At 43.9% G+C, this 13,130-nt stretch overlaps 1 protein-coding gene across 1 annotated transcript; it reads left to right on the plus strand.

Moving 5' to 3' along the window:
- The first annotated feature begins 2,126 nt into the window (after positions 1-2,126).
- On the plus strand, positions 2,127-7,625 carry tpbg1b (trophoblast glycoprotein 1b). The gene is made up of 2 exons (XM_074686118.1): positions 2,127-2,795; positions 3,089-7,625. The coding sequence occupies exons 1-2, from the start codon at positions 2,542-2,544 to the stop codon at positions 3,936-3,938; spliced, it is 1,104 nt and encodes a 367-aa protein (XP_074542219.1). The 5' UTR covers positions 2,127-2,541; the 3' UTR covers positions 3,939-7,625.
- The last annotated feature ends 5,505 nt before the right edge of the window (positions 7,626-13,130 follow it).

The following is a 13,130-nucleotide window of genomic DNA, read 5'->3' on the forward strand; positions in this document are numbered from 1 at the left end:
GGAGTTACAAGCTTCAGCTGCTGAGATGAGAGAGACTGTGCGTATAATGACTCTTTATGGCAGAGTGGCAACGTGAAAACCACTGTTGAAGAAAATGCATTTAAGATATTGACCTGAGTTTGCCAAGGCAGGTGGAAGACACCATAGTCAAGTGGAAGAAAAGAGACCAAAAGGGACCGAAAGAGACCAAAACTAAGCCTTCTTTCCATCAGACAAGACGTAATGTTTGGTGGACACCAAACACTGCACATCACAAAAAGTGCACCATCCCCACAGTGAAGCATGGTGGTGGCAGCATGGTGCTGTGGGGATGTTTCTCAGCTGCAGGAACTGAAAGGCTTGTAATGATAGAGGGAAGAATGAATGCTGCAAAATCCAATCCGATCCAACTTTATTTCTTAATTACTTAAAAAACACGCACTGTTGACAAAGGGCTGTACAGAGAAATTGAGAAATTACAATAAAATAAAAATAAAATAAAATGAATGGCTAACATCAGACAGGAGAAACATTTCATGTGAAATATAAAAAAAACATAAAGCAAAATTAAAACACCAAATAATTAAATAAATAAAATAAATAGAATCAGGTGTACTCAGGTGTAGTTGAACCTGTGTGTTGTGTGTTGAAAGCCAGAGAAAAAAAAAAAGACAGTAAAATGTTTGGGGACAGTCTTAGGGGCTGTCTACCCGACAACGATTTTAGGGTGAAACGCAAAAGTTTTGTTGTGTTTGGGCCCCCATTTCATGGAAACAGCGTTTCAGTCGACATAAAACGCAAACTTTTGAAAACAGCCTCCAGAGTTGATTTTTTCTGAAACACCGTCGACACTGTTGCCATGTAGCCTTTAGGCACATCCAACAGCCCAACAGTGCCATTGTTATGATCGTGGTCTACCATGTTGTTCTTGTGCTACTCAATCTGCTGAATCTGCTGACTGTCTTTAACAAAATGAGCATCTGTTGCTCCACTTCTGCTCTTAGCATTCACCAATACACCAGATGATCGGCCCAACTCTACTTCAGTGGAGATCTACCAAAAGCGGCTTCTGGACAAGACAGTTACAGCGCCATCTACAGGCCTGGCATGCTGACTACAGCGTTTTCAGTCCCTGAGCATTTCCATGTAAATGCAGATTTTTTTCCTCATGTTTTAGCGTTTTCAGACGAAACACTGTTCTGTAAACTGGCCTTATCCAGTCTGTAAGAGAACTACAGCTACAGCTTGAGAGAAGACTATGATATGAAGCTCACTGCAAAAACTACTCAGGAACAGTGGCATGCGCAGACTTTTTGGTGGTGCAAGGGTGAAAAGAAAAAAAGCACATACAGTGCGTTCTCCCCACTGAAGAGGGCACAAAGGTTCTTCAAGGGCGCGTTAGCACTTGGGCATTTTAGCGCACTAAAAGGACACCTTAGCATGAGTTTTGTCTCCTAAGTGAGCAAGTAAGCATGCATTTTGGCTCCCAGGAGGGCACTGTAGTGTGTGTTTAGCTCTTAATGCACATCAGTGTATGTTTGTCAACAATTGGGCCACGAGAGGGGGGCACCCCCACCCCTTGCCCCCTTCTTGTGCACACCACTGCACAAGAATGGTTTAAAATTGTTTTGGAGTCAAAGCCTAGACCCCATCCCTTACAGAACCTGAAGACAGAATCAAAAATGGACTGTTCGTGCTTAATACCCATACAACCTGATGGAGCCTGAGCAGATTTTCAAAGAAGAATGGAGCAAATTGAAGTGTGCAGATGTGCAAGACTCACAGAGACCTTACCACACAGACACAGTGCTGACTTGAAGGGGGTGAATAATTATGCTGACAGCTATTTTACTTTGCTTCATTGACATAAATTTTGCATATATCAGTTTTTCATTTGATGGTAAAGAGATATTTTCCCAACATTTTTGTGTGAAAAGACAAATTTATGGACCATGATTGATTTATGAAAGTAATAAAAAGAAAAAAACATCAAAGTGAGTTGAAGACTCGTGTATCAGACATCCAGTCCTCAGTCTGACCCCAGGTTTCTGCTCCTCCAGCTGGGTTCAGGTGTGTTATTGGCAGGCAGAACTGACGTCACAGGATCATATAGGATGCAGCGCGCGCGTAATGTTGGCTGTGATGAAGTGAGAGACGGAGAGAGCTGTAACACTTTCTCCTCCTCATTCATCACTCGTGCCAGAGGAGTCTCCTCCAGGCTGGGAGGAAGATCTCGTGGATCCGGTCCCGAAGCCCCTCCCCACAGATCATCGCGCTACTCGATGGTCCTTTTTAACTTCATTGTTGCAGCACAAGCGACGCCCCGCTTCGCCTCGGCCAAAGGATGAAACACCTCCTCTGATCAGCGCGACCCCGGGTTTTGTTCTCATGGAAATCGGACCCTGCCTCCCGTCCACACTTTCTGCAGAGATGCAAAGTTGAAGCGCATTCCCAGCCGGGACGAGAGACGATCATGACGTGCTGGAGGAGCTGATCGTGTCACATTCCTCCTCTGGTTTCTTCTTCTTCTTCTCTCTTTGGCCGCGCAGTTTTCTCTCCAACATGCTGGATTTGGCGAAGCACGTTGTCTTTTGCGCGCTGCTCGGCTCCGTTTACGCGTCCTGCCCTCCGCGCTGCGAGTGCTCCGAGGCGGCTCACACCGTGAAGTGCGTCTCCAGAGACCTGCGGAGTGTCCCGACAGGGATCCCAGGGTACACCAGGAATCTGTTCATTACAGGGAACCAGATCAGGCGGATCGGCCCAGAGTCTTTTAGGGGGCTGGATAATGTGACAAACCTCTCTCTGAGCAACAACAGGTAAGACTCCTGATGAAGCCTGTCAGTTTAAACACGAGTATGATAAAAAAAACACACACATTAAGTTCTGTTATTCCTTCAGGATTAAAGGAGAATTGTGTTTTGTTTTTTCAGTCCAAAGTCAGTGCAACAAAACCTGTGATTTAAAGAACCAGTAAGGGGTTTTAAAGGCTTTCAGTGTACTTTTATTTCAGTCACGGAGAAATCTGTCTTGGATTTATGTGCTGTAGCTTCACATCTGCTTTTTGCTCTTGTTTCTGTTTCAAATCTGTGAATCCTGTCCTCCGATCTAGGATTTCTGAGGTGGAATCACACACCTTCACCGCTCTCCGCAACCTCCGCTCCCTGGATTTGAGCAACAACCAGCTGGCAGTCATCCACCCTGAGGCCTTCACCGTCCAAAGCCAGTCTCTGCGGGAGCTCAACCTGAGCCGAGCCCTCTACAACCACTCCTCAGTTGTGGACTTAGCCACCGCCCTGCGCTGGAGCTCCCTGGGGAACCTGAAGGGTCTGGACCTGTCTCACAACAGCCTCATCCTCCTCCCCTCTCGGATCTTCTCCTACCTCAGCAGCCTGCAGCGCCTGCAGCTCTCCAACAACTCCCTCGTCGCCATCCACAACTCGACCTTTTCCGGTCTGGAGCATCTGGAGGAGCTGGATCTGTCGCTGAACGCCCTGAAGACGGTGCCCGAGGAAGGGCTGCGAGAGCTGGACTCCATCCCTGCAGCCGTCCTCCTGCTGGGTGACAACCCCTTCATGTGCAAATGTGGAATTGAACCTTTCGCTCAGTGGCTCAACAAATCGCGGGAGCGCATCAGAGACGTGGAGGAGCTGGCGTGTGCTTTCCCTGTCAGCATGAGGAACACGTCGGTGCTCTCTGTGGGCACGCTGACTTTGGGGTGCCACCAGAGGAACGCAGGCGCCGACCTCGCTCTGCAGACCTCGTATGTTTTCTTGGGGATTGTCCTCGGCTTTGTGGGCCTCATCTTCCTCTTTGTACTCTATCTCAACCGCAAAGGCATAAAGAAGCGGATATATGACATGCGTGACGCCTGCAGGGAGGTGTGGGAGGGTTACCACTACCGCTTCGAGATCGACTCTGGCCCCAGGTTATCGCAGGTCTCCACCAACGCTGACATGTGAGGGAACATCACAGGTCGCGTTTTTTAAAGACTCTTTTTTTAATGCATTTATCATGAAGTGTACAAAGTGTACAGGTTTGTCTGTAAATATATACAAACACTAGACTTAATAATCATCCTGCCTTGTTGATTAAAGCATGCACTGCCCGCCGTTTCCTAACACACGACTGTTCACTTGATTTTCCTTTATGTCAGCCACAAAAAGCAACAAGTGCCTGAAGTCGTCTAGGTGTGAAATGAACTTTTTACGTGTCGCATTTTATCTGAGCTTGGAAAAAAAGAGGCATCAAAATGCTGCAATAACCCCCAACACTCCAAAAACAAACCTCTGGGAATTTAAAGCACAATAACTCATTCATCTGTGAACCATTTCAAGCCCTTTGGTCCCCCCGATCCTTCAGCCCCCAGGGTGCCGGGGAGGAATTAAAGCCCCCAAAGCTTTTCCAAAAGCTCTCCTAAAGTCACTCTCCTCCTCCTCCTTCTTTCCCTAGCGCTCAGATTTAAGCAGAGAGGGGACAATCCAGCACAGAACTCTCTTCGCCCCCTCGTTTTTTATTTTTTTCATGAAGCATTGCGTTGTTTCAACTCCTTGAGTTTTATTGTCAGAATGATGAGAACCAGTCCCCCGGCTGAGGCCGCTGAAAGCGACCCCCCTCCTCCCCTCCTCAAAGACAACAGCCACTCTGGAGGCTCTTTGAAGGAGAAGTCTGGCGCTCCACGTTTTTCTGTTTAGAGGGATTTTTTTTTTTCAGTGATAAGATACAGATGATTCTCAAACACCAGCGACATTGTTCCATTCAGCAGATTCAGCTCGGACCAGCCGAGGGGAAAAGGTGGTGTTGCTTTTCTGAAAAATGTGACTTTTTTGTTGTTGTTGTTTTTTTTTTGTTGGGAGTTGTTTCCTGGAACAATGGTGAAATTTCTGAAAACTTGAAGCCTTATATTTAACATGCATGTCTGAACTGAAGCACATTTTAACTCGCATGGTTTGCATAACATGAATACATGTTGGTTTGTTCTCAGATGTCACGTTTTGTCCCAGTTTGTGGCCTTTCTGATGCAAAGAGGCTCAAACACAGACACAGAGATGGGGAGTGTTTATTGCCTAAATTGCAGCTATCTAGGCATCTGGAAGTGTGTGTGGGGGTTTCCTGGAATAAACTGAACTGTCATTGTTTGAAGCCAAAAGCCCTGTTTCCACCAAGTGGTCCGGTTTGGATCAGTACAGCTTGGTACGGGTCCGATCGGTAAAGCCTGATCCTGTTTGTGTTTTTCACAGCCAACCGTGCCCTTCTTTGTGGGCACCGTCTAAGGGCTGGGTTATGCTTGACACACAGAAATGAGGCGCCCAGATAAGGGGTGGGAGAAAAATTGATTCAGCTTTTATTTATTTTTATTATTTTGATCCATCATTTAAGTCTTTGTTTACAAGCTGGGTTTGAAAAAAGTTCCTGCTTTTTTCCAGGAGAGGGCGAAATATTTTTCTTTGGTTATCTAAGTAATGTGATGTCAGATCCCTTCAATAAATTCCAGAAATGGACTCACATGTGACGCACATTTATTGGGGGGGGGGGGCTCCTGATATAGTCTCTAGACATGGTCATCATTATTCAACTTTTTCACATGTTTAGGTGTTAAAGACACAAACTAAAAATCAGAAATATCAAAGAATTGCAATCTTAAATTGAATCAGCACCCTAAGAATTATCAAAGAACCAAATCGGGAAAAAGCGAATCATCCCAGGCCTAGTGTGGAATCAGCGCGAGAGAACGTCTGTGGCTTTTATACTTTGACACGACGATTGATGTTTGAATTGTTCATAACATGGTTTTCACAGTGATCTCTGTGCAATAAATCATAAGAATGCCTTTTTTTGTCCGATGAGCTCCAGTTTGTGTCTCCATATGGAGGTTAGAAATTTTCAGTGGTGCGCAACATGTACATGCGATTGAAAAGGATTGCACAAGGAAGTGAGGTTGCTGAAATTAATGTAAACTGTCTGCATGAGGCTGCATGATCCCAAACCGAGCTCGAAGCTGGATGCCGATAGCCACGTCAGTTACAACATAGCAGTGATGACATAGCAGTGCAGCACAGACATCTTCATCATCGACTTTCTCACATGGTATAATGTTTGAAAATAAACGAAAAATCACCAAAATCAGACAACTAAAAAAATGTTGTTCTTGAATGAATGAATCGACACCACAAAAATCATGAAGGAATCGAATCAGGAAAAAGCAGATCATTCCAGCTCTAGTGCTGGATCAGCATGAGGGAACACGTGTGGTGTTTGACTCTAACACTACGTGGCGTCTGTTCATCCTAAATGCATGTCTACCAAAGTACTAAACCAGAGCAGAAGAAGTTTTTTAGAACAGTTTTTTAGGAATTTTCAGAGGTGTGCAACTTGTAAATTTTGCACCTGAAAAGAACCATGCAAGGGGGCAAGGCTAAAATGATGTAATTTGTCTTCATGAAGCCACACAGACCTCAATGACACGTCAGGCATAAACCAAGCTTTAAGCTGGATGCTGATAGCCGTGTCAGCTACGTCATAGTGTGACAGCTTAGCAGCGCGACATAATGTACTCAACTAATAAATCCAACGAAGGAGAAAAAAGCCTCAGTTTTGTTTCAACAGCAGGTTTGTGCCGTTTCGTGACGCCAATTTCCAAACAAACAGAAAGTTATCTTCACAAAGTCGACTTGAGATTCAGACATGGCAGGGTTATGTGCAGTTCTTTCTAAGCCCTGTCACACAGGAAGTGATGATTCTTTCAACCAATTAATGGACTGCAGCACCACCTTCTGGGGTTGGATCTGTATGTCTTGCACCCCAACTTAAGGGTACCGAAAAAATTGGTACGGTACGAATCAGTAAGGTGGAAACCTGTCCCAGTTTTGGTCAAAGGAAATGCCACAAAATGCGTGCCGTACCAAGACAAACTGCTCTGAACCACTTGGTGGAAACTGGGTTAAAGTAGCATCCACAATCTTGTCAAGAAGTCCTCTGATGGAATTATTTATCGCATGGAGCCTTTTTTCCTGCATGTGTAGAGATGAAAAGAGGCTGTAAAAGTCTGCTTTGTTATTTATTTAGACTCATTGTGATCCAGCAGAAAAAAAAAAGATGTAATTTGCAGAGTTGTTGGGACTATCATCTCCTGCGCAGCAGCACCGCATTAAGTCAGGCCATTTACTCGCTGAGGAGAAAACAATTGGGAGTCGTACGCTGACACAAAGAGCGGTTCGGACGGCGAGGCGTCTGAAACGGCCTTTGTTCTAGAGCGCAGAGAGATGCCTTGTGATACTCATTGTCTTCCTCTTTTGTCACAGACAGCCCATTATGATGCAGCGTAATAGGATTCACTCATGACAAAGTTGAGCGCTCTGATCCAGCGACTGTTAAAGCGCCATCCCTCTTGATTATTGCCTGTGGGAGAAAATCCCCTGGAGAAATTTTCATGTGTTATTACACGGCGTGTCGTGACCGTGGGGGGCCTGACGGGTTATTGGTGCCAGCAGGCCGAGCAGGAGAGATGACTCCCTGGGTGTCGCTCATTAAGATGTGGATTAAGACCTGTGCCTTTTTTTTGTCTTTTTATGAGTGTTGAAAAAAAAATGGCGTGTGCAAAATTGTCTCAATCTACTCCCAAGAGAGGCTTGTTAAAAACAGATTCTGTATGTTGTGCATATTTAATTAAAATCCCCGTCTTTAATCTGGCTCTGCTTGCTTCTCTTTCCACAAACTTTTCTGCAGAATACAGATTTAAGCCAGATTTAAGAATGCTCTCAAGCAGCACAGCAGGCTTCATATTTTATACACGCTTCCTGTCTCTGGGAACATCTTGGCGCCATTACATGGATTTAATGGCTATGATAGGGAATATGCCTTAAAAGTGAACGCCACATCTGCGAGGAATTGAACACGTTAAAGGGAGACCACAACAGTCAGCAGCATGACGGCAGAGACAAAGTGGCATCTACCCCCTTTCTGCTGGCATGGTACGACAAACAGGCCCGACGAGGGACACATGTCATCATTTTACATGTATAAACACTAAATCCGGCTCAGTCCTCCTGACACAGTCTGCCTCACATCTGCTGCTAAAACCAGAGCGCTGACACACACATCCACACACACACAGAAACACAAAGTCCAGTCTCTTTAATCTTCCTCTCCCTCCTCTCTCCAACAATGAACTTATATGTGACGTTATGATTCCTCCTCCCGCCTTCCTGGATGTCTCCTATACATCATGTCAAGCCGCCGTGGTCACTGAAGGTGGCGACTGAAGCACAGAAGTGGTTCCAGCGGGATGTAACCCATTGTTCTGCTGCTCACTTGATCAATGTGACTAATTGTGTGCCCTTCCTCGCTTGTTTGGATGTGAGCGAAGAGGAGTTGGTACAGCTGGTCCAGCTACCCATTAAAGCCAAGCGGCCCTCCATTCATCACCTTCATAAAAGCTGGAGCTGACAAGCATTTAAACACACACATAAAGCACAGTGTCCACACACACACACGCACACACGCTTAAACCAGAACCATAGCATACGCTGAAACAAGCCAGACTCTCATCATTCTTTATCAACCCAAGCTCCAAAAAATAAGACAGAGAAGCTCATTTTGGTGGTTTACGAATCATAAAAAACAACTTTTTAAAAACTGGAACTAAAGATAATCTCCCCCCAAAAAACATTCTCACTTTTAATTAGATGTAAAAATAAACGACTAGCTGACAAAAGTTGTGTTATGCTAAAAAACAAACCTTGAACCACCTCTCGGCTCATCAGGTTATTAAATCAGTTTAATAACATGACTGTGTCTACATGGGGCATTTGGAAGAGGATGTGTTCACCACTCTGTGAGAGACTGTGTGAGTAAAAAGTTCAGCTACTTCTGATTGATCTTCCTCACCGTAAAATTTGAAGGACTTTGGGGATTTCATACAGTGGTCGGTGGGTGTCACGATTTGCAAAAGTTACAACACAACCTAAGTGCATAAATAAATACAGCTTTGTAGGGGTCTCACCTTGTGATATCCATCATAGCACTTATATGTATTTATCTGAAAAATATGTCATCCTACATTTAGCTGTATTTTCTTTTTATTTAGCTGTAATTTATTTGCTCTGGAATTGTATTCAACCTTCTTGAAAAATCAATTAAATAATCCTTAAACTCAAAAGTTCAAGCCATAAATGACGTAATGGTTGTGCACCACTGAAATAAAATTGTATTTTGTGTTTTTTTGATTCAAGGAATAAAGAGAGTCAATTTTTCAGGTACGTCAAATTTAATTTTAAAGCAAATAAGTTAAATTTTTTTAACTATAAATTTGATTTTAGATTATGCTTTTCAAATTGGAGGCAACAATAAAATAAATAGTTTCTGGCGGCACAAGTCTCAGGCTGAACCAGAGTGGTGTCAGCAATCCCCAGGCTGGTCCCCAAACATGAAAGATTGAGATTTCTTCAAAATAAAATAAAATAAAAAACTATTTACAACTGATCAGTGGCAGAAACAGACATTTTAAAGGGCAGGGGCGAACAGAAAAAAAAACCGCACATACAGGGACTTCTTGCTACTGAAGATATCTGCATTTTTGCCTCCAAGAGGGCACTCTTGCCCTCTTTAGTACTTTGGTGGTTGAGCAGCCAGACTGAAGCCACTCCTTGGTAAAAGGCTTATATACTCTACCTGGAGTCTGCCTTGAGGTCCCTGAAGGACTCTCAGGGGCCGTTTACACGACAATGGTTTTAGGGTGAAATGCAAAGGTTTTGTTGCGCTTCAGCCTTGCGTTAACGTGGAAACAGTGTTTCGGCGGGCCTAAAACGCAAACTTTTGAGAACGGCCCCCAGAGTGGGATTGTTCAGAAACGCTGCCGACACCATTGCTGTGTTAACAGTAAGCTGGCATTTTCAGTGGAAACGATGACGTCATACTCTGCTTTGCGTGAGTGCATACAACAGGGCAACAGTTCCGTTGTTATGATCATCGTGAACTACCCTGTTGTGCATGCACTGCTGTATCTGCCGACTGTCTTCGTACAAAATGTGCATCTGTTGCTCCACTTTTGTACTGTTATTCCCCAGTACACCAGATGATCGGCTAAACTCTACTTCGGTGGAGATCTCTCCAGAGTGGCTTCCGGACGAGACAGTTATAGCGCCTACTACAGGCCTGGCATGCTTACTACAACGTTTTCAGTCCCTCAGCGTTTCCGTAAACCCAGGTTTTTTCACTGTGTTTTAACGTTTTCAGATGAAACGTTGTTGTGTAAACGGGGCCTCAGACCAAGAGAAAGAAAATCCTCTGCTCCAATGAGACAAAGATTGAACTCTTTGGCGTCATGTTTGGAGGAAACCAGTCCCCGCTCATCACCTGGACCATACCATCCCTACAGTGAAGCATGGTGGTGTCAGCATCATGCTGTGGGGATGTTTTTCAGCAGCAGGAACTGGGAGACCAGTCATGATTGAGGGAAAGATGAATGCAGCAAAGTACAGAGACACCCTGGATAAACACCTGATCCAGAGAACTTTGGACCTCAGACTGGGGCCACGGTTCATCTTTCATCAGGACAACAACCCTAAGACCTCAGACAAGATATCAAAGGCGGGGCTACAGGACGACTCTGTGAAGGTCTTTGAGGGGTCCAGCTAGAGTCCAGACCTGACTTTGATCAAACATCTGAGAAGAGATCTGAAAATGACCGTGCACCATCCAACCTGATGGAGCTGAGAGGAGCTGGTAGGAGGAAGTGAGGCAAACTGCCCAAAGAGAGGTGAGCCAAGCTTGTGGCAGGCTGTAACACAACACTATGGAAGAAGTGAAGCACTGTGAACACACTGTATACAGGCCCATACTGTTTAAGTTAAAGCCCAGTGTAACTCACTTTCTTCTTGAACTTCTTGAAACAGATTAACAGGTGCTCCTTCAGGGGTTGGCATAGATGGTATAAGTGGCATACAGAGAAGGAAGTCTTGGCTGGGAGTCGCTGAATTCTTTCCTGGCTACAGTTAGCATCCGTCCTCAGAGACACTTATCGACTCTTTGTACCAGATGTACGGCTGTAAACACAGGAACAATCACTACACTGAAAAAACTGAAATCCACCAGCTGTTGGTAAAATATGTCTTATTAGACCTTAGAGGTCAAATAAACCTGATGGGTCTAGAAAAATGATTTATTTCATTTCAAATGTCATTAAATAAGCTGTTTGGCATTGGCAGAGAAGATATGGCAATTTTTTTAAGGGTGCAACCCACGAATGCATGTTTTGTACTAATGTTTCACCAATTAAAGGAGAAATAAACAACTTTCCGGGGTACAAGATTTATTGCCAAGAAGCATCATTACAACAGAGAAATGATCCTCCATATTTAAGTGGAAAACATGATTTGAGCGTCTCATCCTGAGCGTGACATCGGAGGAAAAATCCCGTTCTGATTAAAAATCACTTTGCTGACTTTGGATTGAAGTTAAGAAAAACAAATTGTCTTATGATGTTGTAATTTCATAATCTATGAGTCCCGATTGGGTATTCTCACCACAGAGTTTGAAGGACTTGTACTGTATGTTTTCACATGTCATAAAGGGAGTCATTATGCTTTGGAAATTTAAACAAAATCTCTTGGTGCTGAACCGCAGTCCCCCAGACCCGCGGAAAATGAGAAACAAATGCTCTCAACAAAGGCCTGTCTCCTCTGAAAGGGAGGCTCATGTAAAACACTCCACCACAACAATGCAGCGTCCTCTGAAGTCTTCATGACCCCGTCCCCCATTGATCTCACTACAACTGTAAACGGGGCAATGGCGTGGCTCTGCCAGGCTTTATGGCCCCCTCACCACCCCCGTACCCCCCCGCCGCCCCTCCTCTGGGCCTCAGAGCGTCCTGCAGTCTCATTGTTGGCTCCGCTGTCCTCCAGCTGGCCACAAATCACTCCTCAGATCCGTGTGGCTTGTCAGAAGTTTTGTTTTGTTGTTGCTGTGGTTGTTTACAGGAGGATGAGGCCGGGGAGTTTTCAATTAGAGACACATATTTCTCTGTGTTCCATCTTTTCTCTGTCTCCTAAACTTTGACTAAGCCTCTAAACTCAGCTCAGGCTGTCCTCATGAAGTCAAACTAACACTTCTGATTTACATTCTTTGTACTCACTCGTAAAAAACAAACAGTATGAAGATAAATGAGGCAAAATGAATCAAACTGTGTCTCTCCTTGCCTCTCTCACCACCTCTGATACTTGTTTATCATCAGCTTTGTCCACCATCATGCCCCTGTGATGCATTTGGTTTATTCCATCTGATCCTGGAAGTCAGAAATTTCAAGATGCCCAATGGTTACATCAGTGGCGAACTGTGAGTACTACAGCTGTGCCTTCACCTCAGCCCTCACAGCCCAGAAAAGAAATCATCTCAGAAAAAAACATGATGATTTGAAAGCGTTTACCAACTACAATCCTTTAATTAAGTTAGATCATAACATCAATAACATTCTCCGCAACAAAAAACTTCTCAACCAGGACTCTACACTAACTTTTTCACTGGCAGCACTGGTGCAACCAACTTTCTCAGTTGGTCGCACCATTTATCTATTTATCTGTGCACTCAAAAAGGAACATTGGTGTTTGTTCAATCAGCATAAATAAAACATGTAGCTTCTACTAGATTATTTCATGTTCAGTGGTTAAACATGATTAAATCATGTTGTTTCAGCATGATGTGCAAAATTGTTAAAACAACAAAATCACTTTATGTTAACTCAACCTAATTGGTTTAGGTAGAAATCCCATCTGCAAAACCTCTCCAGAGCAGGAGGTGGCAGTAATGTGCAATAGGCCCTATTCATCAGAGAGCAGAGCCAGAGGATAACACTGTAAAAAAAAATCTGTCAATCAGTTGAAGTGATGTAATTTTTTTAATCAATCCAACTCAATATTTAAGTTAAGGTTTCCAATGTATTTTTTTGGACCATATCAACTTGAAATTCTGTATTGCTACAACTAATAATAGAAGTAGTTGGACCAACTTAAATTATTTAACATGGGTTTAGTTGTGATCTCTTAAGAAATTTGAGTAAAACCTACTATGTGTATTTGAGTTACAACAACAAATGTTATTAATTTGAAATAACTTAAAGATAACATGTACATTAAGATTAAATAAATTATCTAGATCCAGAT

This window comes from Halichoeres trimaculatus, unplaced genomic scaffold, assembly GCF_033239565.1.
Source record: "Halichoeres trimaculatus isolate MK-OKI-2021-1 unplaced genomic scaffold, fHalTri1.1 fHalTri1_scaffold_14, whole genome shotgun sequence".
NCBI classification, from domain to species: domain Eukaryota; kingdom Metazoa; phylum Chordata; class Actinopteri; order Labriformes; family Labridae; genus Halichoeres; species Halichoeres trimaculatus.

Excerpts from the sequence above, each read along its gene's own strand:
- tpbg1b (XM_074686118.1), top strand. The coding sequence starts at position 2,542 with ATGCTGGATTTGGCGAAGCACGTTGTCTTTTGCGCGCTGCTCGGCTCC. Across the intron at positions 2,796-3,088 it reads CTCTCTCTGAGCAACAACAG|GATTTCTGAGGTGGAATCAC; the intron begins GTAAGACTCCTG and ends CCTCCGATCTAG.